At 41.2% G+C, this 25,911-nt stretch overlaps 1 protein-coding gene across 2 annotated transcripts in view; it reads left to right on the forward strand.

The window, feature by feature from the left end:
• ADAM10 (ADAM metallopeptidase domain 10) overlaps positions 1-25,075 on the forward strand; it is a 133,783-nt gene extending 108,708 nt beyond the window's left edge. For both annotated transcript variants that reach the window (XM_075069588.1, XM_075069589.1), the window contains 5 exons: positions 8,973-9,156; positions 12,439-12,547; positions 13,798-14,018; positions 22,079-22,205; positions 22,813-25,075. In XM_075069588.1, coding sequence (XP_074925689.1) covers positions 8,973-9,156; positions 12,439-12,547; positions 13,798-14,018; positions 22,079-22,205; positions 22,813-22,907 — 736 coding nt within the window. In that variant the 3' untranslated portion in view covers positions 22,908-25,075. The remainder of the gene's footprint in view (positions 1-8,972; positions 9,157-12,438; positions 12,548-13,797; positions 14,019-22,078; positions 22,206-22,812) is intronic.
• The last annotated feature ends 836 nt before the right edge of the window (positions 25,076-25,911 follow it).

Raw genomic sequence — 25,911 nt, forward strand, 5'->3', positions numbered from 1 at the left:
GAGACCATTCTTTAGGTGACTGTATTGTCATTAGATGATTTCAGTACATATGTGTACCCTGGTCAAAATTCTCCGGTGGTCTTGAGATAAGAGAGACTGTATAAACTGTAATTAATCCCTTGTTATTCCCTTGGTCTGTTGTTCTTAATGTTAAGTAATATCAGAGATTTGCGGAGGGGGGAGGGCAGGAGAATCTGTTGGATCCCTACCCTTTTTTCCCTTTCTAACTGTTATTGTTGAGGAGAGAATAAAGAATGCAAGCAAATCTGGAAGGCTTTCTAAGGGATTGTGTCTGGCAAGCTGGGGTGTAAACCTGTTCTACGCTAGCCTGCTGCACACTAACTGTGTGGACTCTGCTGCCGGACACTTTTATCTTCCCAGTTTCAAAATGGGGTAGATTGAAGTGCATTTCAGAATTTTTAGTATGAGGGAGCAGGGTCCACACAAACACTGCAGGGTAGATTTATACCTGTTTGCAATGCAATAAATGTTCCTGTAGACAAGACCTAATTTAAGAGCAGCATGATCTTTTCTTGGCTCACAGCTATACAAGGCTGCTTTGTTCTCTAACCCCATTGCATGTGATATCTTTTTTCATCCTCACTGCTGCCAGAGTGTCTATGAATACATTAAACTTAAATGGCTTGCCAGGCACCAGTGTTGAACTTCTGCTGAAGTGGCATTGATCAAAAAAATCAAGAATTGGCACTAGAAGATGATTCAACTCGTGAAGCCTACATGACAGCAAAAATGGCTATAGTATCATGTTCATCAATACAACTTGCATGCCTAAGATAGCAATGTGACAGTAATGAGCCCAAGCAAACCCTGTTTACAGCAGTAGACTTCCTTAGACCACTTGCTGCAAATAATTACAAATGGCAAGATATGCTGAAAAGTCCATATTTATGAGAGAACTTTCAGGTAGAGACTGGTATTTCCAAGAAGACATTTTTGCTTTGTTAAAATGCACTATAAGACATCTACCTGCCTATTGTGGATGACTAAATAAATACCACATTTATTCAGAATTTGGTAATTTTCATAGAGTGCTATATGTGATACATTTCCTAGAAGGAAGGTAACTCAAGGAGACAATTTGATATCAAATAGATTTTTCTGGCACTTGGGTTTTATATATCAAACTTATCTGTGTTGCCTTGTTTCTAGGCAATGCAACACATATGGCACAATATGAAAGTGACCAAAAATATTGAAAAGAGTGTAGATACTTCTAGTGAATATATAAACTTTGCTTTTTATATATATACACCCTTTTCAATATTTTATATATATATATATATATACACACACACACACATATTATATAGCGACTGGATAGCGTAGTGGTTAAGAGCACCGCCCTTTGATACGGGAGACCGCCCTTTGATACGAGAGACCGGGGTTCAAATCCCGGTTGGTACCCAACTTTCCAGTAGGGGTCCTTGGGCAAAAGACCCCCTAACGCTTCAGCTGCCTACCTCAAATATGAGAGTGACACGAACTAGGAGAGTCATGCCGGCTCGGACGTCGCCCGGATTAACAAGGTCCGCGCCAGATGTTGAGGAACCAGGACAATCTGACGATAAGTGGGCTACTGGAACAAACCATTCATGGAAGACAAGAGACCTAATTGTATGAATGCTACACTACAAACAGTACGCTCATGAGAGGGGATACTATGAACGTATGAAGGGACTGTAGGAGGCAATAAGACTACATCCACACTTACTGAAGAAGCGCTAGTTACCCCGCTCAACATAGCTTAAAGAGGCGAAGCTTGTTCACAGCTATGGAGATGACCACTCCACATTAACTCCACTCAAGGAATACTTGAAGAACAATGGATAGTGGCGTCCACCTACCAGACTAGAACTTCATGTCAACGCCCCATCATTGGCAAGAGCAGCAGGGCAGCCTGATAAGAGAGGCAGTAAGATCATGGAAAAATACTAGGCTACAGTCAATCCTCGAGACGATTCCCAAAGGCTCAGTGGAGAAGTACGAATGCAAGGATAGTATGGTTAGAAGATGCAATAGCGCCTCATCACAAATCCTGACTACCTACCATAACTGCAAACCAATGAGGCTGGTACGCCGACAGCTCTGTAATCTGGAGATGCTGTGGCTAACGATCAAGAAGAACAACAGTATGATACCCGACTCGGAAAATAGTTGGAGGATAGATCAAGGCGACTGCGGCAGAGATTAGTCAGGTTGGGAAACTACATGATAGGTGTAGAGATTAAGGATAAGATCTTGGCTACTGAAATAAAACAAGGGCGTGACCCTCATGAAAGCCGCTAGAAGCTTGCTAAACAAACAGGCCAAAGGCACTGGCTACCAGGCTAATGAGATACGCTAGAGAAGCAGAGGCAAAAAATAAATGCCCTGTGCTCCAAGGAACCATCCAAGGTGTAGCCCCCACTGCAGTGCAGCAACAGCAATAACAGGGCAGACGCCACCAGCAGCAGAAACTGAACAGTACTGTGAAGAACATATGGGAGCTAAGCATGAGAAGTATCTCTATAACACGCAGTGCAAAGTGGCCCTCCACACACACACGCATCACAAGCACATCTCCCAGGATACAGAAACCACTCCACCGATCACAGTATGACCAACACTTCAGCTGCAGCGGCCGGTCAAAAACATGAAAGGCCTGGACAGCACCTGGACCAGACATGATCACACACTAGCTGCGGCTAAAGAAATTAACAGCAGTGCATGAGCGCCAGCACAGCCCAAGATGAACCAGGGCTAGCAGCAGGCAGCTCCCACCCAAAGCTGGCTAAACAAGAGGACGATATAGCTCGATCAATGAAAGACCCCTCGGCAAGGGAACAGAACCGCCAACTACCGCAATAACCTGCCATCCCACACATGGAAATCTTATAGGCATCAAGCTGGCAAGCTACAGACCACATGGGACAGTACATGAGTCACAGCCGAAGGCATTGGGAACACAACAGAGGCTAAACACCAGTTGCCTCATGAGTAATAGAAGCATCGCCCAAGACTCAAGGTTCTATGACAGACCCAATCTGAGACAGCTCGTTTGACTAATCGAAAGCCTATACTCATATGGTACCCGCAACGTGGATATGTGAATGCGTCTGGCTCCTATAGCAAGCAACAAGACACTAGACACACATTCCTCAAGAATCAAGGGACTATGGAGCAACACTAGAAGATCAACTCAAGGCAACTTGCACAAGTGGCCATCAATGCGCATATACGCAAGTGATGCACTGTTCCCTGGCTGTTCTGCATAGGCTTAAACCCCTCAGACGCAATAATCACAGGACTGACGACATGTAGGTTCAGGAGTGTAACTACCATCAGCACCTCTCTAGCATGGATACATCAAGCTGTTATGCCTAAGAATACGAGACATCGACGCCTAACATACCTGACGCGGATCTACAGTGAAGTATCAGGGATGTCTTCGGTGCGCACTGGAAGATAATTGGGCCGGATGGTAGGAAGAGGGAAGGTATCAAGACTGATGGGTGGAAACTACCAGCAGGGCCACATAGGCAGACATACAGACAGCTACAAGTACCTTGCATCCGCAGCACATGGAAGACGATGAGGAAGCAGGAAGACAGCAACATCAAGTAATCACAAAAGATAAGAAAGTCCTGAGAGCCAGCTGAGTGGGAAGAACAAGATCCAGCCCCTCAAGTCGATACGCCCTGCCGGTCATCAGATACCCTGCGTAACGTGAGCCTGCGCAAAGGAGGACATAGGAGGCTGCGCAGAGCTGGAAAACCGGAAGCTCCTCACAATGCACGAGGTTTCATCCACCCCAAGTCCAACACCCAGAGACTGTATTACCAGCCGAAAAGAAGTGGGGCGGGGTTGGTGAGCGTCAAGGCCACTATCCTGATGAAAACCGGAACATCCAGGAGTAACATCAGTAAGAATGGCCCCAAAGATGAGGCTGCTGAGAGAATGCTGAGGCAGCAGCAGACTCTGGGAGGAAGACCAAGCAGAAGAAGTGCCATGGCAAAACAAGACCCTTCATGGGATGTACCATTGACAGAATGCTGAGTGTGGCTGAATTGGGAAATCCTACGTGGCTGAAGGACTGGACTACTAAGACAGCACTGAGCACTGATCATAGCACCACAGGAAACAGGCACTGACACCAGATCCATTAGCAGCAGGGTCCCCAACCACACTAGAGAGGACCCAAGGGCAGGACTGTGGCGAGGCCTCAGATGAGCATTCCAACACATATGGCAGATTAAGATGGAGGCAGGAACAGCATACACTGAACGGCACAACCAGTGCTGGCATTGTTTACAGGAACATCTCACAGCGTATGGGCTAGACCTCCCAGACCAGATGGAGTTCCGCAGAAGTTGTTGGAGAATAGGAGGGCTAAGATTCTGTGGGACTCCAGATCCAGGAGGACAGCAGGTACTGGCCAATCAACCACAATCGTGGTAATAGACAAGGAGCAGAAGACAGCGGTGTGATAGCTATAGGCAGTGGCAATGACAGCAACATCAGGAAGAAGGAATATAGAGGCTAGAGAAGTACAGGGCCTGAAAGAGGACTAGAAGAGGATGTGGAAATGAAGGCCAAAGTGGTCCCAGTGGTGCTAGAGCCCTCGGGCTGTGACTCCTAAGCTGGGTGATGGCTCCAACAGATCCAGGAACAACACAGAGGCCTCATGTCTAGAAGAGTCAGTGGGCTAGGAACAGGCTAGAGTACTGCGCAAACCCACCTAACTCCCAGGCCTCTGGTAGAGGACCGAGGTTGAGGAAGACACATACCACCCATGGGTGAGAGGGAATTTTTTTTTTTTTTTTTATCTATATATATATATATATATATATATATATATATAAAAATAAATAAAAAGGCCTAAACTACTTGACAATACGAATATAAAACCCAGTACAAATAAAAATGTGCAACTTTTACCCATTTAAAATCTCAAAGAATATTTTATTTGGAAGATGTGAATGTGTCCCTGAAGAGAGAGAACCAAAAAATGAAATTGCCTAGCCTAGATTAGTTGTCAAAAATGAGGGAAAATGCTAAAAATTGAAATTATATAAATTCATTGTTTCAGTAATGTTCTGTAACATTGGTAAATTACTGTTTTTAGATTACCTGTTTAAACTTTTATGAAAACTGTAAAATTCATCTTGAAGTATCCAGGCTCATAAGCATAATTTTGGATGAGGCTATTTTGACAGATGTTCAACCCTTCTGTCTAGTAAATTGTTAAAACTATTGCATTGTGTTAGTGCTGAAGGGTATGATGTGTCAGATTCTTTACTGTTTTGGGGTTCACTCCTCAGTGTGAAAGAAGGACTTCATCTTTAATTTTAAACTTCCTCCGGGTAGTGAGTTTAACTTCAGCAATGTTATCTGAACCTAAAATTTCACTTTTATGAACTTTTTATGAAGTTGCATCTGAAGAAGTGAGGGTTTTTACCCACAAAAGTTTATGCTCAAATAAATCTGTTAGTCTCAAGGTGCCACCAGACTTCTTGTTTTTGTGGATACAGACTAACACGGCTACCCCCGGATACTTGACTTTTATGAAGGTGTTCAGACGTAAACATGCATGCAAAATTAATTTTTCTAGTGTAAGCAATGTAAATGGTGTTAATTTTCATAATTTAATCATTAAAGTTGAGACCAAGAAGACTGCTGCATGCAGAATACCAAACGTTTGTTACCCACAAAAAAAAACACTTTTCAGTTTAAATTTTGTTGGCACAAATTGGAAATAACAAAACTGACAATATTTTTGCACGCAGTTGTAGTTTTAAGTGGTATTCCAGTTAAATGTACATATTTCTTACCAAGTTCTGCTTTATTCTATTTCCGTTAATCAATAAATCTTAAATTTAGAAGACTTGAACAATATTGCTATTCAAGGTACATTAGAAACACCAGAAAAAAATCTGCATTTTTCTGAATACATATTTTCTGTTTTTTCCTCTGTAGCCCCAGTCAAGGCCCCTGCTGTACTGCACAATGTAAATTCAAACTCAAGACTGATAAGTGTCGGAATGAGTCTGACTGCGCAGAAGAGGGAATGTGTAATGGTTTCACTGCTCTCTGTCCAGCATCTAATCCCAAGCGAAACTTCACAGATTGCAACAGACACACACAAGTTTGCATTAAAGGGGTGAGCTTAATGTTCAGAACTGTTGGGCTAACAGTACATCACAGAGCACAATTTTGGAAGCAGTATGGCTTTATCACTTATTGAGGATAATATAAAAGTATTGTTTTTTTTACAGAAAACCCAGTGGGATTTTAAAAAGAATAAAAAGTAGTGGGAAGAAAAATCTTCTCCATAGTTACCTTAATTTGAAACAGCGACTCTTTTAAACACTGTTTTGGGTAATGTACTCCTTTGCAGTGCTTGAATTACTAGGGGCCAGGCCCCTCATGCTTTGAGCTACCCTATTTCTCTCCTATTCCATGGTGCTGCGGGAGTGGAGTGTTTTGACCCCCATACTTCTCCCAACACTTCCCTACAAAATGCTCTGTCTGGCCAGGGTGTATTCATGGCAAGCCAGCCAGAGCAAAGGAGCGTTTGCTGACTGCCCACTTGCCAGGAATGTATACAGCAAGCCAGCCAGAGCAAGGGGGAGCATAAGCGTATTGGAATCCTGCTAGTAGTTCGCACAAGAATCCATTGCCCATAGGGAGTGTCTGTTTCATGCCAGCCTAGAAATGTGCCCTCCGCATCTAGTATGACAGGGAAAATCATAAAATTCCCCATTTTGTGTGTGTGTGTGTGTGTGCACGTGCGTGCGTGCATGCACAACTGCCCAGCACCAGCAGGGAACATCCCCAAATTTAGGTTAAGGCCTGCTTCCTCTTCTAAATGCTCCTCCGTGTGAGCCAAGATAAGGGAAGCCCTTTCCCTTCTGGATAGGCAGCTTAGAGCAGGCATTCTTGGCGCATACACCAAGAACACACTGCTAAGAATGAGTGAGACACTTGAAACTGTGCAGCACTGGGAGGGGAAAGGAAACACCCACTGACATGAATAGAGAGGTTCACAGGTTTCAGAGCCATTGTGTCAGGCTGTATTCCTCTCCAGTGTATTCTCTTTCAGCTAAGAACATCTCATTGAGATGAATGGGCCACTTAACACCCCTCTGAGCCTGCAGCTTGAAGTTAGAAACCCATCATGGGAGAGAATATGAGAATGAACTGTAAATATTTGGGGAAAATCTGAATTTATTTTGAATAAATCTAACATGAATAGAGCAGAAAATTCAGAAGATACTGAAAGTGTTTGGAGAGTAAATAAATTACACATGCGAAGGTTCACTGGGAGGGGAGGAAGAAGGGTGACTGGGGTGCAAGAGTAGGTGTAATTGGGGAAGAGGGGGTTGGTATGCAGCGAGGGATGAGAATATTACGGGCAGGGGGATAAATGGAAATGCGCAGTAAGGGAGAGAAGAGAGGCTGGGGGCTCAGGTAACAGGATGGGTTAAGGATTGGTGAGTGGCAGTGGAGAAGAAAGTAGGGGTTGCAAAATGAGGGTAACTGAGGAAGTTGAAGGTTTTGGGCAGGGGGGCTGTCAGTCCTGAATTCTCCCCTTTCATTTGTGTGCTGCAGTCCCCAGGAGCCTCACGCCTCTCCCTGTTCGCTGTGTTTTCTGTGATCTGGGGAATCATGCTTCTCTTCACGTGTGTGTGTGTGCTTCTTCCTGCCCCTCCCAGTGAGCTGGGATTCGGGGGAGATGAAGATAACATAAATTAAAACCTTTAAAATCCAGAAAATTAATACTTAAGATACATATCATCCCTGTTTGTTGGTGGGGAGGGAGGGCACATTGACCAGTGTGAGTGAGTCTGGGGCCCAGTTTTAAAGAGGGGAGGCCTGGGTGGACCTGCAGCATGGTTTGGGAAGCCTAAAGGTGGGTAGTGGGAATGAAGATCCCAGCTCAATGATGCAGTTCAAACTACATANGAAGATGTGAATGTGTCCCTGAAGAGAGAGAACCAAAAAATGAAATTGCCTAGCCTAGATTAGTTGTCAAAAATGAGGGAAAATGCTAAAAATTGAAATTATATAAATTCATTGTTTCAGTAATGTTCTGTAACATTGGTAAATTACTGTTTTTAGATTACCTGTTTAAACTTTTATGAAAACTGTAAAATTCATCTTGAAGTATCCAGGCTCATAAGCATAATTTTGGATGAGGCTATTTTGACAGATGTTCAACCCTTCTGTCTAGTAAATTGTTAAAACTATTGCATTGTGTTAGTGCTGAAGGGTATGATGTGTCAGATTCTTTACTGTTTTGGGGTTCACTCCTCAGTGTGAAAGAAGGACTTCATCTTTAATTTTAAACTTCCTCCGGGTAGTGAGTTTAACTTCAGCAATGTTATCTGAACCTAAAATTTCACTTTTATGAACTTTTTATGAAGTTGCATCTGAAGAAGTGAGGGTTTTTACCCACAAAAGTTTATGCTCAAATAAATCTGTTAGTCTCAAGGTGCCACCAGACTTCTTGTTTTTGTGGATACAGACTAACACGGCTACCCCCGGATACTTGACTTTTATGAAGGTGTTCAGACGTAAACATGCATGCAAAATTAATTTTTCTAGTGTAAGCAATGTAAATGGTGTTAATTTTCATAATTTAATCATTAAAGTTGAGACCAAGAAGACTGCTGCATGCAGAATACCAAACGTTTGTTACCCACAAAAAAAAACACTTTTCAGTTTAAATTTTGTTGGCACAAATTGGAAATAACAAAACTGACAATATTTTTGCACGCAGTTGTAGTTTTAAGTGGTATTCCAGTTAAATGTACATATTTCTTACCAAGTTCTGCTTTATTCTATTTCCGTTAATCAATAAATCTTAAATTTAGAAGACTTGAACAATATTGCTATTCAAGGTACATTAGAAACACCAGAAAAAAATCTGCATTTTTCTGAATACATATTTTCTGTTTTTTCCTCTGTAGCCCCAGTCAAGGCCCCTGCTGTACTGCACAATGTAGATTCAAACTCAAGACTGATAAGTGTCGGAATGAGTCTGACTGCGCAGAAGAGGGAATGTGTAATGGTTTCACTGCTCTCTGTCCAGCATCTAATCCCAAGCGAAACTTCACAGATTGCAACAGACACACACAAGTTTGCATTAAAGGGGTGAGCTTAATGTTCAGAACTGTTGGGCTAACAGTACATCACAGAGCACAATTTTGGAAGCAGTATGGCTTTATCACTTATTGAGGATAATATAAAAGTATTGTTTTTTTTACAGAAAACCCAGTGGGATTTTAAAAAGAATAAAAAGTAGTGGGAAGAAAAATCTTCTCCATAGTTACCTTAATTTGAAACAGCGACTCTTTTAAACACTGTTTTGGGTAATGTACTCCTTTGCAGTGCTTGAATTACTAGGGGCCAGGCCCCTCATGCTTTGAGCTACCCTATTTCTCTCCTATTCCATGGTGCTGCGGGAGTGGAGTGTTTTGACCCCCATACTTCTCCCAACACTTCCCTACAAAATGCTCTGTCTGGCCAGGGTGTATTCATGGCAAGCCAGCCAGAGCAAAGGAGCGTTTGCTGACTGCCCACTTGCCAGGAATGTATACAGCAAGCCAGCCAGAGCAAGGGGGAGCATAAGCGTATTGGAATCCTGCTAGTAGTTCGCACAAGAATCCATTGCCCATAGGGAGTGTCTGTTTCATGCCAGCCTAGAAATGTGCCCTCCGCATCTAGTATGACAGGGAAAATCATAAAATTCCCCATTTTGTGTGTGTGTGTGTGTGTGTGCACGTGCGTGCGTGCATGCACAACTGCCCAGCACCAGCAGGGAACATCCCCAAATTTAGGTTAAGGCCTGCTTCCTCTTCTAAATGCTCCTCCGTGTGAGCCAAGATAAGGGAAGCCCTTTCCCTTCTGGATAGGCAGCTTAGAGCAGGCATTCTTGGCGCATACACCAAGAACACACTGCTAAGAATGAGTGAGACACTTGAAACTGTGCAGCACTGGGAGGGGAAAGGAAACACCCACTGACATGAATAGAGAGGTTCACAGGTTTCAGAGCCATTGTGTCAGGCTGTATTCCTCTCCAGTGTATTCTCTTTCAGCTAAGAACATCTCATTGAGATGAATGGGCCACTTAACACCCCTCTGAGCCTGCAGCTTGAAGTTAGAAACCCATCATGGGAGAGAATATGAGAATGAACTGTAAATATTTGGGGAAAATCTGAATTTATTTTGAATAAATCTAACATGAATAGAGCAGAAAATTCAGAAGATACTGAAAGTGTTTGGAGAGTAAATAAATTACACATGCGAAGGTTCACTGGGAGGGGAGGAAGAAGGGTGACTGGGGTGCAAGAGTAGGTGTAATTGGGGAAGAGGGGGTTGGTATGCAGCGAGGGATGAGAATATTACGGGCAGGGGGATAAATGGAAATGCGCAGTAAGGGAGAGAAGAGAGGCTGGGGGCTCAGGTAACAGGATGGGTTAAGGATTGGTGAGTGGCAGTGGAGAAGAAAGTAGGGGTTGCAAAATGAGGGTAACTGAGGAAGTTGAAGGTTTTGGGAAGGGGGGCTGTCAGTCCTGAATTCTCCCCTTTCATTTGTGTGCTGCAGTCCCCAGGAGCCTCACGCCTCTCCCTGTTCGCTGTGTTTTCTGTGATCTGGGGAATCATGCTTCTCTTCACGTGTGTGTGTGTGCTTCTTCCTGCCCCTCCCAGTGAGCTGGGATTCGGGGGAGATGAAGATAACATAAATTAAAACCTTTAAAATCCAGAAAATTAATACTTAAGATACATATCATCCCTGTTTGTTGGTGGGGAGGGAGGGCACATTGACCAGTGTGAGTGAGTCTGGGGCCCAGTTTTAAAGAGGGGAGGCCTGGGTGGACCTGCAGCATGGTTTGGGAAGCCTAAAGGTGGGTAGTGGGAATGAAGATCCCAGCTCAATGATGCAGTTCAAACTACATAACTGAGATAGCATGCAATCCTCCAGTAAGCTTCTGCCTGTTATATGTATGCAGCAGCATAGGGCAGGAGACAGCAGGAAGCAACTTCTTAAATGCTAATTGCTTCTACCATGCCAACGAAAGGCTTAATAGGCTGAGAAGTGGTAGGGGAGTTGAAGAACTTAGTGAGGTGGCTACATGTTGTGGGATGGGGTTGGAAAATGAGACACAAACCAGTCTTCTTTGTCCCACTTAAAGTTACTGTTAACAACCATGTAACAACACTGTTGTTGTTATAACACTGTCAGGGTTTTGGGACATAAACACATTTCATTTTAAACCACGGCCGTTATCCGCATTTTGTGATAACAAAATATCCAAGAGACAGGAGGAACACTGAGGAATCCCATAACTGTGAACAGACATTGGTCTGGAACTATTACTGGCTCAGCCACTGTCCTGCCAGGCAAGCCACTTCACTTCTCTGTGCCTCGGTTTCCTATTTGTAACATGGAGATAATGATGTAAAGTTATTGGAGATCTGCTGATAAAAAGCACTATATAAATACTAGGCCTACTTGCTGCTTATTATGTAGCCACAATAGCATTTCAACTGCGAACCTAAGTAAGAACAACTGACCACTAACTCCTACCAGCAAACATATATTTCTTTCTGTTTAAAAAAAACAACACTGAGCAATTAAAGGGCAGTCAGGTATACTTTCATGTGGTGTCCTATGTGCAAGTGCAAACAGGTTGTAAGAGGGTATGAAGTGGTTAAATTTCACAGTTGTGGTATTCTGTCAGAGGAGTAGGCTCAGCATAGGGCAATGCAGGTAGTGTTTACCCATTAGAGCAACAAGACAAAGTGCAAGTAATGTGTTATGGGCATTGTGGAGCATTGCTCAAAGAGGGCAGAGTTAACGTTGCATGGGCATTTACCGTAACTGTATTTCCTGGTTTTCAGAAGTTTGTTTTGTTGAACTTGGCATTCTAGAAGGGCACTAGCTACCAAAGGGCAACCCTAACTGTGTATTAATGAATTTTATGACATTTTATTTCCAATATGATCAGAGAGTATTTTAAAACTGCTAATACTGTAGGGGACCATGCAGAGCAATCTAGCCCAAGAAGGGAACATCTTCAAAGTACTGGGGCCCCTCTTCTTTTTTCCCATAATATGATCACTGCTCATTTGCTTGCTTCAGAATTTGATTTTGAGATCATCCAAACATTGAATTACATACAGTATTAGAGACTTTCCTGCTATTGATCTTTTCCCCTAAGGGAAAGAAGACATTGAAATGCTATATCTTTCACACTCTTGAGATATTTTTATTTTCACAAATGGCTATTCCAGTTCTGTGGTCTTGATTTAAAATTATGTTTGTACGTATTCCTGTGCTATGTATTTGTTGCATGCCTCCCCCATTTATGGGAATAAGGCGTACTAAAGAACCTGATTTTGAATTATTCTTCCTCCTTTTGTCTCCAATAGCAATGTGCTGGTTCTATCTGTGAGAAGTTTGGCTTGGAGGAATGTACATGTGCTAGTTCAAATGGCAAGGATGATAAAGAGTTGTGCCATGTCTGCTGCATGAAAAAAAGTAAGATTTGCACACTTGTAAACACACATACAATAGTAAATCTTTCAAGGTTTTTACTAGACTTGATTTTATTTAAAGTCACCTTTGTGGTTTCACCAAGTTTGAGTGAGTAAGAATTACAGCACGTGGAAAAAGTCTTTGGTCTTGCTGTTCCAAAACAAATTTTTTAGAAATATACTAAGTATTATTCAGTGTTTATTACTTCTATACTATTATAAACAGTGTGCTTCTCCCATAAAGATACTCAGTGAATCTTAATAGTAAAATGGTCATTTGATAGGCCATTGATACCGTATACACTCAGTCATAAGCTGGTTTGTTTATAAGCTGACCCTGCCCCCCCCCACGATGGTTAAGTAAAAAAGGAAAATTTTTATGACCCATTCATAAGCTGACCCTATAATTCAGGGGTCAGCAAACTTTGACTCCCGGGACATCATGATAAGCCGCTGGTGGGCTGAGATGGTTTATTTACCTCTAATGTCCGCAGGCATGGAGGTAAACCTAAGTAAACAAAGTTGTACCGGTGCGCCAGCTGCTTACCTTGATAGGCCAGGACAGCAATGGATGGGGAAATTTTGGGAGGGGGGAGAAACTGGGGGTTAGGGGAGTAACCCCGGTGACCACCCCTCACGTGACACCACCCCTAGCCTGGGACCTCCACACTCTCCCCATCCCATCTCTTCCCACCTTATCTGGGGAGGACCAGGGGAGGATGTCTTTGGCCTGGCTAGAGCTGCTCCAGCCAGCCTGACCACAGCCTGCTCTGGTGGGCCGGGCCAGGTGGCGCGGCCGCAGCCTACTCCGGCAGCCCAGAGCTACAGCTGCTTTGGAGGCTAGGGGGAGAGCAGTGTGGCCAGAAGCAGAGAGACTCTGGCCCCGCCTCTTCCCTTCTGGCTATGCAGGTTGTCCTGCCTCTCCTTGTTCCCTCGGTTGGGGGAGGTGCTGTGTCCCACCTCTCCCTCTCTATACCCGTTCATAAGCCGACCTCCTCTCTGCTTCCTTTCTACTAAAAAAAAATTCAGCTTATGAACAAGTATGTACAGTATGTCATAAATGTTTGTTTTTCAAGTTAATAGTACCTTCATGAAAGACCTTACCACTTCCTGATAAGTTTTTTAATAGGGGGGTAATATATTTTTAGTGGTGGGTTGGATATTCTTTTACACATTCATGCACGTGCAAGGTATTTTGTTATAAACTTGTCTTGAAATAAAATCCAGTCTTCAATTATATTCGCTTTTTTTCAGTGGAGCCAATGACTTGTGCAAGTACGGGATCTAGTCAGTGGGAACAGTATTTCAATCTCTCAACCATTACGCTTCAACCTGGATCCCCCTGCAATGATTTTAAAGGCTACTGTGATGTATTCATGAGATGTCGGTTAGTCGATGCTGATGGTCCTCTAGCCAGACTAAAGAAAGCAATTTTTAATCCAGAGCTGTATGAAAATATTGCAGAATGGATTGTGGTAAGTATCTTAATGGTTTGGAAACCTAAGCATAAAGGAGTCCTGTAAAATGGATGGAATATATTCAATGTTTGTGACTAATGATAAACATGACTGTATATGCAGTAGTTCAGTGTTCTCTTAAGGTATGTCTACACTGCAGAAAAACACCCACAGCTGACCTATGACACTGTGCTCAGGCTGCTGGGATATAAAATTGCAGTATAGACACTTGGGCACAGGCTGAGTTGCCAAGGGTCCCAGATCCCGATTGTCTACACTGCAATTTTATAGTCCCACAGCACAAGCCCCATGAGCCCGCGTCAGCTGACACACGCCAGCTACGGGTGTTTTACTGCAGTGTAGACATACCCTTAAAGTACATTCTCAATCCTTACTCTTTGGTCTGCTTCTTCACACTTATAATCCAGCTAGCAAGCTTAGCAGGTAAAATTCAATATCCTTTGGAGAATAATTGAAGCAAGTGGCTTATGGTATGTGTAGTACAATATTGCTTCTAACAATGCTAATATCTCTTCATTTTACTAGTGGTCATCTTAATTTTTTAAAAATCTGACATTATTTTCCAGCTCTTAAAACTTTTGTCCTCCTATGTAGGTGCTCAGTTCCTCAGAACATCAGGGCATAGCTTTTTGTGTATCTTTTGATCCCTTATCCTAAAGGGATTATACTTTTCCACTGAAGTATTCAGCAGATAGAGCTGCAAGGAAACGTTGGTGGCTTTCCATGTTGAAATTCTGTGTTCACCTTTGTGTTAGGCACATCTATAGTTTGTCTGTATAGTTCATTCATTACATGTGTCTATGGTACCAGATTTTTCACTGTAAATCTTAACCAACATATTTGTCATTACCATCCATTCATTTCAAAAATATCTTGTCAGAACTTCATAAATGAACTATACATAATCATAACTCTATACTGTCAACACAGTTTTAAAATGTCTGTTCAACAGTATATTTTTGTCAAACCCTTTATTAGATGCATATGATGCTAAGTGGATTCATCTCTACTCTGAGGCCAAATATTAGCTGCTCATTTTCACTGTACCAACATTGTCCTTTGGTGTGCTTAAATAGGTGTCTGAATGTTAGCCTATACACTTCCACAGTGTTCTTATTGTGTATATTTAAGACTCAAAGTCGATTGTCTGTTTTAGGGTTTTATACTGCCACCCGTCACTGAGGTATCTGAATGCCTTCTACATAAACTGATAGCAATATCAAAATCCTTAGTGGACTTTGAGTCTCTGGCACTTCTCTCTCTTCAGAGTAAAACCTCTGTTTATTTTTTATATTTTATTAATTTTAAATTGGTTTTGGGATAACTTTTGATGTTGGTTGGGTTTTTATTAGTAGAAGGGGGTATTAATGTTAGTGTTCTTGTAATGGAAAGCCTTCTCTGAAGGGGTAGAATTTGCAGTGTTTCCTAAAGACAGAGTCAGGATATGCTCAGTTTGCTCTGGAAGCTTGTTCTGTAGCCACCTGCTGTAGGTTGAAAATGCTTTGTTACTAGCAGTCCTGCTTTTCATCCTGTACTTTATGGTCTACATTGTCCCAGAAGAGCACAGCTACTTCTGTGGTTCAGAGATTAAAATTCAGTCTCTGTTGTAGCTAGGACTTAAGCAATTAAATGTTTTGAAGACCAGGGCCAAAGATTTAAACAGGCTCCAGCTTCTCGTGCCAGTGGAGGGACTTGAGCGCAGGTTCATTGTGCTCCTGGTGGCCTTACCTATGGGGAAGGTGGGCAAGTCATCTGTACCAGCTGAAGCTTGTGCCTCAATTACTTTTGTAATATCATTGATCTGTTTCTATTTCCATTGTATTTTTGTGTACATTTAGTAGTCAGTTTTGGTTTTAGTCATCTTGAAACTTATTTTTTTATTTGGTTTCCTTTTATAGACCTAATTGTATATGGTCACAATAACAGTGAATACAAAGAGCAACTGAAGAAAAATATGATGTCTAAAGAAAAATTTGAGGATTGTGCATAGCTTAAATAAATGAAGGAGGAGTTGATAGTTCTACTCCAAAATAAGCAGGGAGAATGACACCTGCAAGGCTGGCCAGAAATGTTAAGTTTAGAAGGGAAGTGTTTCCTCAACAGTAAGAGCAATTTGATATAGAACAGCCTGGTTCAAGATAGGTCATAGTGGAAATTTTTAAAAATGAAACTGTCTAGGTACAGCATAGCTTGCGTTAAGTGTAGGAAATTAGATGTGCTGTTGTGTCCCCCTTGTAATCCTAGCATCTAGGGCAGGGGTGGGCAAACTACGGCCTACGAGGGCTTTGGATCCGGCCTGTGGAATTGCTGCGGGATTCCTTGTGGCCCCCGGGCCCTTGCCTCCAGGCACTGCCCCCCGCAGCTCCCTTTGGCTGGGAATGGGGAACCACGACCAATGGGAGCTTCGGGGAAGGTACCTGGAGGTGTGGCAAGAGCAGCGCATGAGGAGCCCTATGCCCCCTTCCCCCAGGGGCTGCAGCACTTCCGTGCCACCCTGGAGCCCAAACCCCTCCTGCACCCCGCCCCCCAACTCCCTGCCCTAAGCCCCCTGCTGCACCCTGCATCCCTGAGCCCCCCCCCGCAGTCCGCACCCCTGCATTCTGCACCCCTCCTACACCCCTTACCTCTCTGCACCAATCCCTTGCCCTAAGCCCCTTCCTGCACACCGCACTCCCTCCCACACCCCAACCCCCTGCCCCAGCCCTGCATACAATTTCCCCACCCAGATGTGGCCCTCGGCCCGAAAAGTTTGCCTACCCCTATCTAGGGATTTATAACATGAATATATCCACTGAGCAGTCCTCAGCACTTTTTTTGTCAACTCTTTCAGACCAACAATTGATACATTAAAAATTAAAGCTGATTTTCCAAAGCACCCTAAAAGAATTGAGCATGCAAATCTTGCTGAAGGTCACTCTGATTTGATCACTTGACCATAATTTAGTGGTTATTGAAGTGCTGATAAATATGCTGTCATTTATTAATGCAATTTTCATTGCTTGATGAATACCTAATACAGTATAGGTATATAACGCTTCCCTTTTGCTTTAAGAAACTATCATAATAAATTTGTTCTAGTATATGTACACAGTCAGTTCTCTGTAAACTCTAAATATACTTTTTGAGAGGAAAAGGAATTTGCTAATGTCACTCTACTCTAGGGGCACAGAATTTTCCTAAGGAGGGAGTCCATGGAGAAGATTCTTCTCCAGTAGGGTGCCTGTCGTGGGGCAAAGAATCCACAGTGTGCCCCACAGGCATGGCTCAGCTTCACATGCAGCTGACAGGGCAGACTCAGCTGCAGGCAGTTTTGTGGGACTACAACCAGGGAAGGAAGTGCTGGGATGCCCAGGGACCCCGGTGCCAGGACCGGGCACAGGCCAGAGAGCACAGGGGGAGTTACTGTGCAGTCTGCAGGCCCCCAGCTCCCTGTGGAAAGCCCCAGTATCAGGACTGCAACACCCACTACTGCCCCACCAAGGGAAGGGAATTTGGGGAAGTACTGGGGCCTTCCCCACCAAGCAATAGCACAAGGATTCTGGCAGGGGCTTCCTCATGGGGCAGGGATGTGGCACTCCAGCCTGTTACTCCTGTATGGTCAGTGGGTCCCAGTCTGCAGGGTTGCCCCATACTTAAAGCCCTACCAAATTCATGGTCCATTTTGGTCAGTTTCACTGTGATGGGGTTTTAAAAATAATAAATTTCACAATTTCAGTATTTAAATCTGAAATTTCAGTGTTGTAATTGTAGTGGTCCTGACCCAAAAAGAAGTGGGTTTTTTGTGGGGGGCATCATAAGGTTATTGCAGGGGGGTTGCGGTACTGCTACCTATATTTCTGCGCTGTTGCTGGTGGCAGCACTTCCTTCAGAGCTGAGTGGCTGGAGAACGGCAGCTGATGGCCAGAGCCACTGCCAGCAGGAGTACAGAAGTAGAATTGTCTGGTATGGTATTGCCACCCTTCCTTCTGCACTGCCTTCAGAGCTGGGCGCCTGGCCAACAGCCACCGTGCTCTAGCCACCCAGCTGTGAAGGCAGTTCAGAAGGAAGGGTGGCAATACTGTGACTCCCCCAAAATAACCTTCTAACCCCCACCCCCCCACAAAGCCCTTTTGGGTCTGGAGAAATGCTGGTCTCCCCCATGAAATCTGTATAGTATAGGGTACAAGTGATGCATTTTTCATGGCTATGAATTTGGTAGGGCCTATGTGTACTGCTATCTTGGGCATGGCTGGAAGAGGCAGCAGCTGCTGGAGTCTCTGCTCAGAGCCAGCCAAGTAGTGCCCTCCTTTTCACATAGATATCTCTGCAGTGCAGGTTTGTAGCAGTGTTTTGGTGGGGGTGAGGGGGAGCTGTATCTTGTCTTTCAAACAGTCTTCGACCCAATACATAACTCTTTCCTAACTGCATTAATGGTTAACTTTAACTGCCTCCTAAGGGTTTGGAACTTTATCTACTAAGCTTGCTAGTGTGTATCAAGGACCTGGGCCAAAGAGTTGGCTCTTTAGAGGATGCTACCTTCAAGCAAACTCCAGTCCCAGGTAAGTAGCTTGCTTTAACCAGCCAGGTAATATGTTAAGCTTTGTATGGATGATGAAATACGAAACTGACACCCCACTTCTAGGGAATTAGATGCTTAAACAGGAATTTAAGTGTATTTGCTATGGCTTAACTTTCATTTGAACTAAAAATGTTCTATTTTACACCAAATCAAAAGGATGAGTCAAAATATATAACACTGAGAAATGTTTGATAAAATATTACATCTACTATTAGCATATACAAATTAGATAAGTAATCTCATGAATTTTTAAGGAAATAAGCATGCAGATTTTAAATGTATGCAGCAAATAGAGAAGTCATATGTAAAGATATGGAATGTAATAAATCTGTCAGCCTCATTCATATGTGATATAAAAACTACTAAATGAAAATTATTATAGATTGCAAACTAAAGCATTCAAGAAGTTAACAGCTGTCTGTGCAACCTTAATTTTGTCCCTTTGTACCTGTGCATTTATACAGTTTTTAATTACATCATTGCATGCAATCTTATTTTCCACATTTCAAGTCTCACTGCTTACAAAACCTTGCCGCATTCACCTCCCAGTGTGTTAGAGGCCTATGAAAAAATAGCATGTAATTATGTAATTAGACTGTCATAAAGCAAAAATGGAAAGGGGCAGAATTAAAGTTGCACAATAAATCTGGCATTTCTTAACTTTGGAATGCTTTTCTTTTCAACTGTAACAAGATTTTTAATGTCATTTTTATAGAATTTCCTTAAAAAGAAAAGTTCATTCGTAACTGTGGCACACAATTTGAGAGTGGTTTTTGCTGTGCCACACTGAAATGCTGGGAATTGGGATTGCTGTGTTCTTTTCCTTGATCTGGGAGTGGAGAATGGCCTTTGATTTGATCAGAGGTCTGAAAGAGAATTTGTAGGTGGTGGTGGTTTGTCAGTTCTGCTTTTTGCTTGCACGTTGCTCACTGTTGCCTGTTTCTTGTATAAGATGACATAACCAAGCATATAGATTTGGCACGTTCTTTGAGAGGCACTGTGACTAACTAGATAAGATTTTGATTTGCTGTATTAGAGACATAGGTTCTGTTCTTACCTCTGTCAGAAGCGAACCTGTACAGTGTCTCAGATCCTCAGTTGTCTTTGATGGGCGGAAAATTTAACTTCCTCTAAATTTAAGAATACGAAAGCTTGCTTAATATAGGTTGTGAAGTACACAGAATTAATGTTGTTCAAGGAAAGAGAAGAGTAGAACTCAGTCTTCTGTTCCTAGCCCCGTGCACCTTCCTTTAGTCTAAAATGTAGTTTAAGAATAGAGGGGTGGCAGGAAGCAGCCTGTGTTTCATCTGGAAGGCTTTCTCTGCTCTTATAAGCATGTAATGCAGGAGATTCATCTGGGGGCTGGGAGCACATGCAATGCAGTTGGACTGTAGAGAAAATAAAGGACAAGTAGGGATCAAACTGTAGTACCCATATGCAAATTCTCTGCATATTATAACTTGGCCAAATATATGTCTGCTTTCATCAGGGACAGTGAATGACACATCTCCAACCTCAGACATCCTCCCTGCCAGATAACAAATTCCTAATTTGAATCCTTGAGGCATGAGAATTGTTTTTAAAATGTCAGAATTTAACCTAGGCAAAAGTACCTGTTTCCCTAACCGATTTCTTGAAAGAGGCAGTCTTATAAAAACCTCCATTGTGTGGCAGAGAGAAAGTATGGAAAATTCCCATCTGAATGACCAGTTTATCTAAGTTCAGTAACTGTAAACAAGATTATAATAGGTGTTAGATAACTCTAACTATAGTCTTTGATATTGCTGTCCACCAGTTGGGAACCCCCTGGGTGTTAATAGCAGCGTACTCAGTGAAGCACTGCCTGTGGGTATCTACCCAGCTTTATACCACACACATCTCTCTACAGCCCAAGCAGTCCCTCTCCAGGCTACCACTGAAGCCTTCTCCTGTCAGAGGAAGAGAGTCCTACAGCGGGGAGCTGTGCAGAAAGTCTCTACTAGCTCACCACTGCTGGAGCTTTCTCCCCGCTCTGCGGAAAGGCTTTGGTAGTGAGATGCAGTGGGGGAAAGGTTCCATCAGCTCGCTGCTGCTGCTTCTCTCCAGAGCCTTTCACTGACATGTAGCTACATAGGAGCGTGGCCACCACTTACTTTTCATTATTGCTTGTAATGAAAACTGGTGTGTAGTGTAGATGTAGCCTAAGAATTATTAATACACTTAATGAACAGGTCAGAGGTACCATAAAAAGATCTAACAGTAAAATAAGCTTCTCCATTTTCACTTTTTCCTCCTTAAGTCTCTAATAAACTGAAATGTTTACAGTATTTCATGAAAGTAATAAATCCTGGCCAGTGTTGGGTTCAAGTGGAGGCAGGAGGAGTAAATTGCAGAGTCAAGGACCTCTCCCTGAAAGCCCTGCCGGTAGCCCTTCTCAAGTGTCTGTAGGGGAACAAGAACCTTGGCTAATCGAGAGTGTTACTGTATCATACAGGGAGTGTATCCCATTAGTATTTCTCATCCAAGGTCTCATGTATACTACATGGGCACTGCTCTGCTGTGTGAGCAAGCAAATCCTATATGTATATTATATTATTATTATTTGCATGCAGAAAGTAATGAAATCTAGCCATAAAGTAAAATGCAGTTACAACTAATGTTTTGTCATTTTTTCATAACAGAAGACTGCAGAAATTGACTCTTAAATGCTGTTGCAATAGAAGTAAATATACCGTAGGGAGAATACACAAAAATATAGTCCGTGGAAACATAATTTTGGAAGTGGAGGGAGAACTTGTTTGAAATCTTCTTCCCTTTCCTTCCATGGACTATATTTTTGTGTATTCTCCCTAGGGTATATTTACTTTCATTTCAACAGCATTTAAGAGTCAATTTCTGCAGTCTTCTGTTATGAAAAAATGACAAAACATTAGTTGTAACTGCATTTTACTTTATGGCTAGATTTCATTACTTTCTGCATGCAAAGCAAAGGCCAGTTTGTCAGCTAAGAGCTCTGAAAAAGTACACAGATTCTTACCTAGATGCTTAATTGCCCCAAGCTGCAATACAGCAACTTAATCCTTTGTCCTTTTTCTTTTGACTTTTTCTTGCAGTGTGTGAATTGATTTACTCGCTGCCTTGGAATATGTCTGCCAAATCCATGGGAGGTGCTGGCTTTTATAAATAGCTGGCACTGGAAGATTTGAGACTTCTATAAGTTTTACTATAATAAAATAGCAATAGAATTAATCATTAAGTGAATTGAAACAACAGTGCTAGAGCTCAAAAAAGCTATTAATTTAGGGGAATTTAGTGTCTGTGTTCACCCAGATGAGATGCAATAAATGCCTAACCATGATTAAATGAATTATTAGATACATTCATTAATCCCACTGATTTATTTTATATAACTTGTTAGTATATTTCATTGTATGGGAAACCTTACAGAATTCAGCCAAATAAATTTAACAATGTACTGTCTTTTTTTTTTAAAAAAACCTTGTTTTGTAATGTTTTTTAGGCTCACTGGTGGGCAGTATTGCTTATGGGAATTGCTCTGATTATGTTAATGGCTGGATTCATTAAAATATGCAGTGTTCATACTCCGAGCAGTAATCCAAAGTTGCCGCCTCCTAAACCACTCCCAGGTAAGTACATCCAAGTGATTAAGACAATAGAGAAGTAAGAAGGTAGAGCCTGTATTCTCAAGTATATGCCTTGCCCTTTTTAAAGTGTTGAGAAACTGTACTGCTAGTTCTATAGTTCGTAGTCTGGCACTGTGAAACTACAAGGTTATGTGTGTTGCTTTTTTCGTACTAGTATAACCCCATAGAACTATTTCACAAATCTGGTCTACTGTGTAGACAGAGATAAAATTACATCTCACTTCCTTCTAGTCCAAATATGGTCTACAAACATATGGAATATGTAGAAAGTATAGCAGTAGTTGTTGCAATTACTAACGTAGACTTCCTTTTACTCCTTCTCCCTACACCACATTTGTCAGAAAATCATTGTATGTAGCAGTTTATTTACAATATATTGCATGTTCACACCGTGTAGTTGTCTGTTGAAACTTTTTTTATTGCAATTTTAAATATTGTGCTTTTCACAAAGCGTGAAAATATCCTTTCCATATTTAATTTGCCTACCTGGAATTGTACTTCATTTTATTGGCAGTCATTCTTTTAAAAATGCATTCTTTGATTCCCCCTCTTCCCCCAACAACTCATGTTTTTTCTCTGTTTATAACAGGCACTTTAAAGAGGAGGAGACCACCACAAACAACTCAACCGCCACCACGTCAGAGGCCCCGGGAGAGTTATCAGATGGGACACATGAGACGTTAACTACAGATTTTTGCCTTGGTTCTTCCTAGTGCCTACAATGGGAAAACTTCACTCCAAAGAAAACCTATTAAGTCACTGTCCCCAGTCCAACTCTCAAACAAAAATAGAAGGAAAAAAAGGCAAGATGTTATGTCCTCAAACAAGTGGAGGAGTTTAATTTTTAATTATTGGACCTTCCAGAGAGAGAAATGATTTTTCTTACAGATATTTTTAACCTAATGGCACAAAAGTCTTTAGATTATCTTGTTTTTTTCCCCTTTTCTGCTCTTCATTGCTGCATTTTCTTCACTTGCAGGCAGACTTGGCTCTAGTAAAACTTTTATTCACAAATTGAAAATATATATGTATATATTTTTCAACTGCCAGTCAAGGGTAGGAAGTTAGACCACCTCAACATTGGAGACATAACCTGCCAATGTATATAAATTGTTATATGCAGACATGTATTTCTAATGTACATCTGTACTTCTGTGTGCAATTGTAAACAAAAGAATTGCAATATTGATGTTTCTTTGTATTATAAAACTTTTCCGCTATTAATGAAGAAATTACTGTTTAATTGACTTACTCAGGATAACAGAGGATGGAGGTATATAATGGTCAAGGCTTCTGTAATGCTTTACACAGCAGTTTTGAATCAATTCAAACTTTTTTTTATTAGGATCAGAGTTGGTTCAAGTACTCATTTCATCTTTTATCAAACAGTTGCTGCGACACAGCACACACATTTGAATCCTCTTTTTGGAATACATGCAACAAGTGTGCAAACTTCGCATATGCCAGAATTTTCAAAATTACATTTTATATAAATGTCTGATTTCTTGTAGTTCACATAAGTATTTTTAATTTTCGTTTGATTATTCTGTTAAATAATGAAGAGTTGGATGAAATATTTCCATGCTTTAGCAGAGAAATATGCCTGTTATACAACTTGTTTTAAGGACTGCAACCAGTTTATTTGGGTTGTTCAGATACTCGTAGTGTGGTAATTACGTTCATGATTCTGAAGAAATGGGAAGGATGAAAAGCTGTAGTTTTCTATTTTTTTAATTTATCAAATATTTAGATAACTTTCCAGCATGATACTGTAAATGAATAACCACTAAAATACAGTAATATTCCAGCTACTGTAGCTGACTTAAAATTGTAGTTAGGCCAACTGATTTTCCCTTAAATATTTTATAACAGTAGTGAAGTTCAAACAGCACAATGTCCCATTCCAAAGTTTGTAGTACGAATGTAAATAATTGGCATTTTTTAAAAAAAGAAAACAAAAGCATTTAATGTCTTAACATGCTTACTGCTATGCAGAAATGAAAGGGGCATTACAAAAGTTTAAGCTTGTGACATATTTATTGCTTGTTTTCCAAAAGCTGCAAGCTAATTAGAGGCAAATGGCTATAATTTTCTGGCTTTGCTTAGGAGAAAACTTATTAAGGGTTGGACAGGCTTTCTTTTTTGGTTTTGTTTTTTTTAAGAGTATAAAGTTTACACAATCATTCTCATAATGTGACGCAAGCCAGCAAGGCCAAAAATATTACAGAATATAATGGGATCTCTTCCTTGTAAACTTGTACAGTATGTGGTGACTTTTTTCAAAATACAGCTTTTTGTACATGGTTTAGAGACAAATTTTGTACATGAAACCCCATGGACTATAAATAATTCCAAACAATCTTAATAAGTTAGAAATGTACGTAGTTGCTTTTAAATCATTTTAAATACATTTGTTTTCAGACTGTGCAAAGACTGGAAGTGGGTTTGCATTTCTAAAATGGTGACTTTAATTCAGCAAGAGTTCTTAGTAACTTCTTGAGTGTGATAAGCTTTGGGACATGTAAATTTTTCGCTCGTAGCGTTATCCTGTGGTGGGGTTTCAGCAGGTACATGCTGCCCTATTTTATTTTGAGTCTAAGTTAAATGTTTTCTGAAAAGAGAAATGTGCACTGAACTCTCCACTGCAAGTCAAAATGTGGTAAAACAAAAGAGATCAAGACAAACGAGATCTAATACTACTGTCAATTTAATGTCCACTGTGTTTTATACAGTATCTTTTTTGTTCACTTTGGAAATTTTTACTAAAATTGCAAAAAATAAAGTATTGTGCAAAGATATGTATGGTTTTTTTGAAACTTGAAATGCATTAATAAATAGACTTGATGAAATTATCTTGAAAGTTTGCTTGCTTTTTAAACTCAAAGCAAAAGGAGTATACAAATGCTGCTTCTTCCTACTTTTTCTGTCTTTCACCACAGATACCCTTATATCAAGAATAACTGCATTATGAATACACCAGAAATTGTTATCCACATCTCCCAATTTGAGCTTCATGCAGTAAATACAATAAAATTTGTCCATGAGAACACTCTTTTTAAGATAAAGCTCTAAAATTATCTTTATTCTGTTTCTTATTTCTGATCAAAGTATTTTAAACTCCTCTGCTGTTATGTTTAAAAATTAAGCTAATAACTGTGAAGGTGTATAAAATAGATCTTTAGTTGGCTTGATCTTGTGAAAAATAAATTCACTTTCTGACACATTTTATCTGACAATTAATATAAAATTCATTGAAGATAACTAAGTTTTCAAAACGTGTTTGGAAAATCTGATTTTTATGGTCTGTTAAAACTGTCAATATAGATAGCTTTTAATTTTTAATGGACAGATCTTTGAAAATTGATTTATTTTTTTAACTGGTTGGACTAAGATTTATATTAAAAGGCCTGCCAGCCACATCTTTCATTCAGAGTTTGTGCGGTGTAAGGAATATATGCTTGAAGCTTTTCTTTCTCTAACTGAGCAATTGATCTGAGGAATTCCTGAGCATGCTTTGATGTATTGTTTTCAAGATTTTGACATCACTGCTTGCTCTTAGAATTAAATTGTACAGTTGGGTGCAAAAAGAATTATTAGATTATCAGTGGGAGCTCTGCACCTCTAAAAGCCAGATAACCTTTTCATGTGCCTAAATAGGGATTTAGATGCCTAACTGTGAACTGAAAAT

Source organism: Chelonoidis abingdonii, chromosome 9 (genome assembly GCF_003597395.2).
Source record: "Chelonoidis abingdonii isolate Lonesome George chromosome 9, CheloAbing_2.0, whole genome shotgun sequence".
Taxonomy (NCBI): domain Eukaryota; kingdom Metazoa; phylum Chordata; order Testudines; family Testudinidae; genus Chelonoidis; species Chelonoidis abingdonii.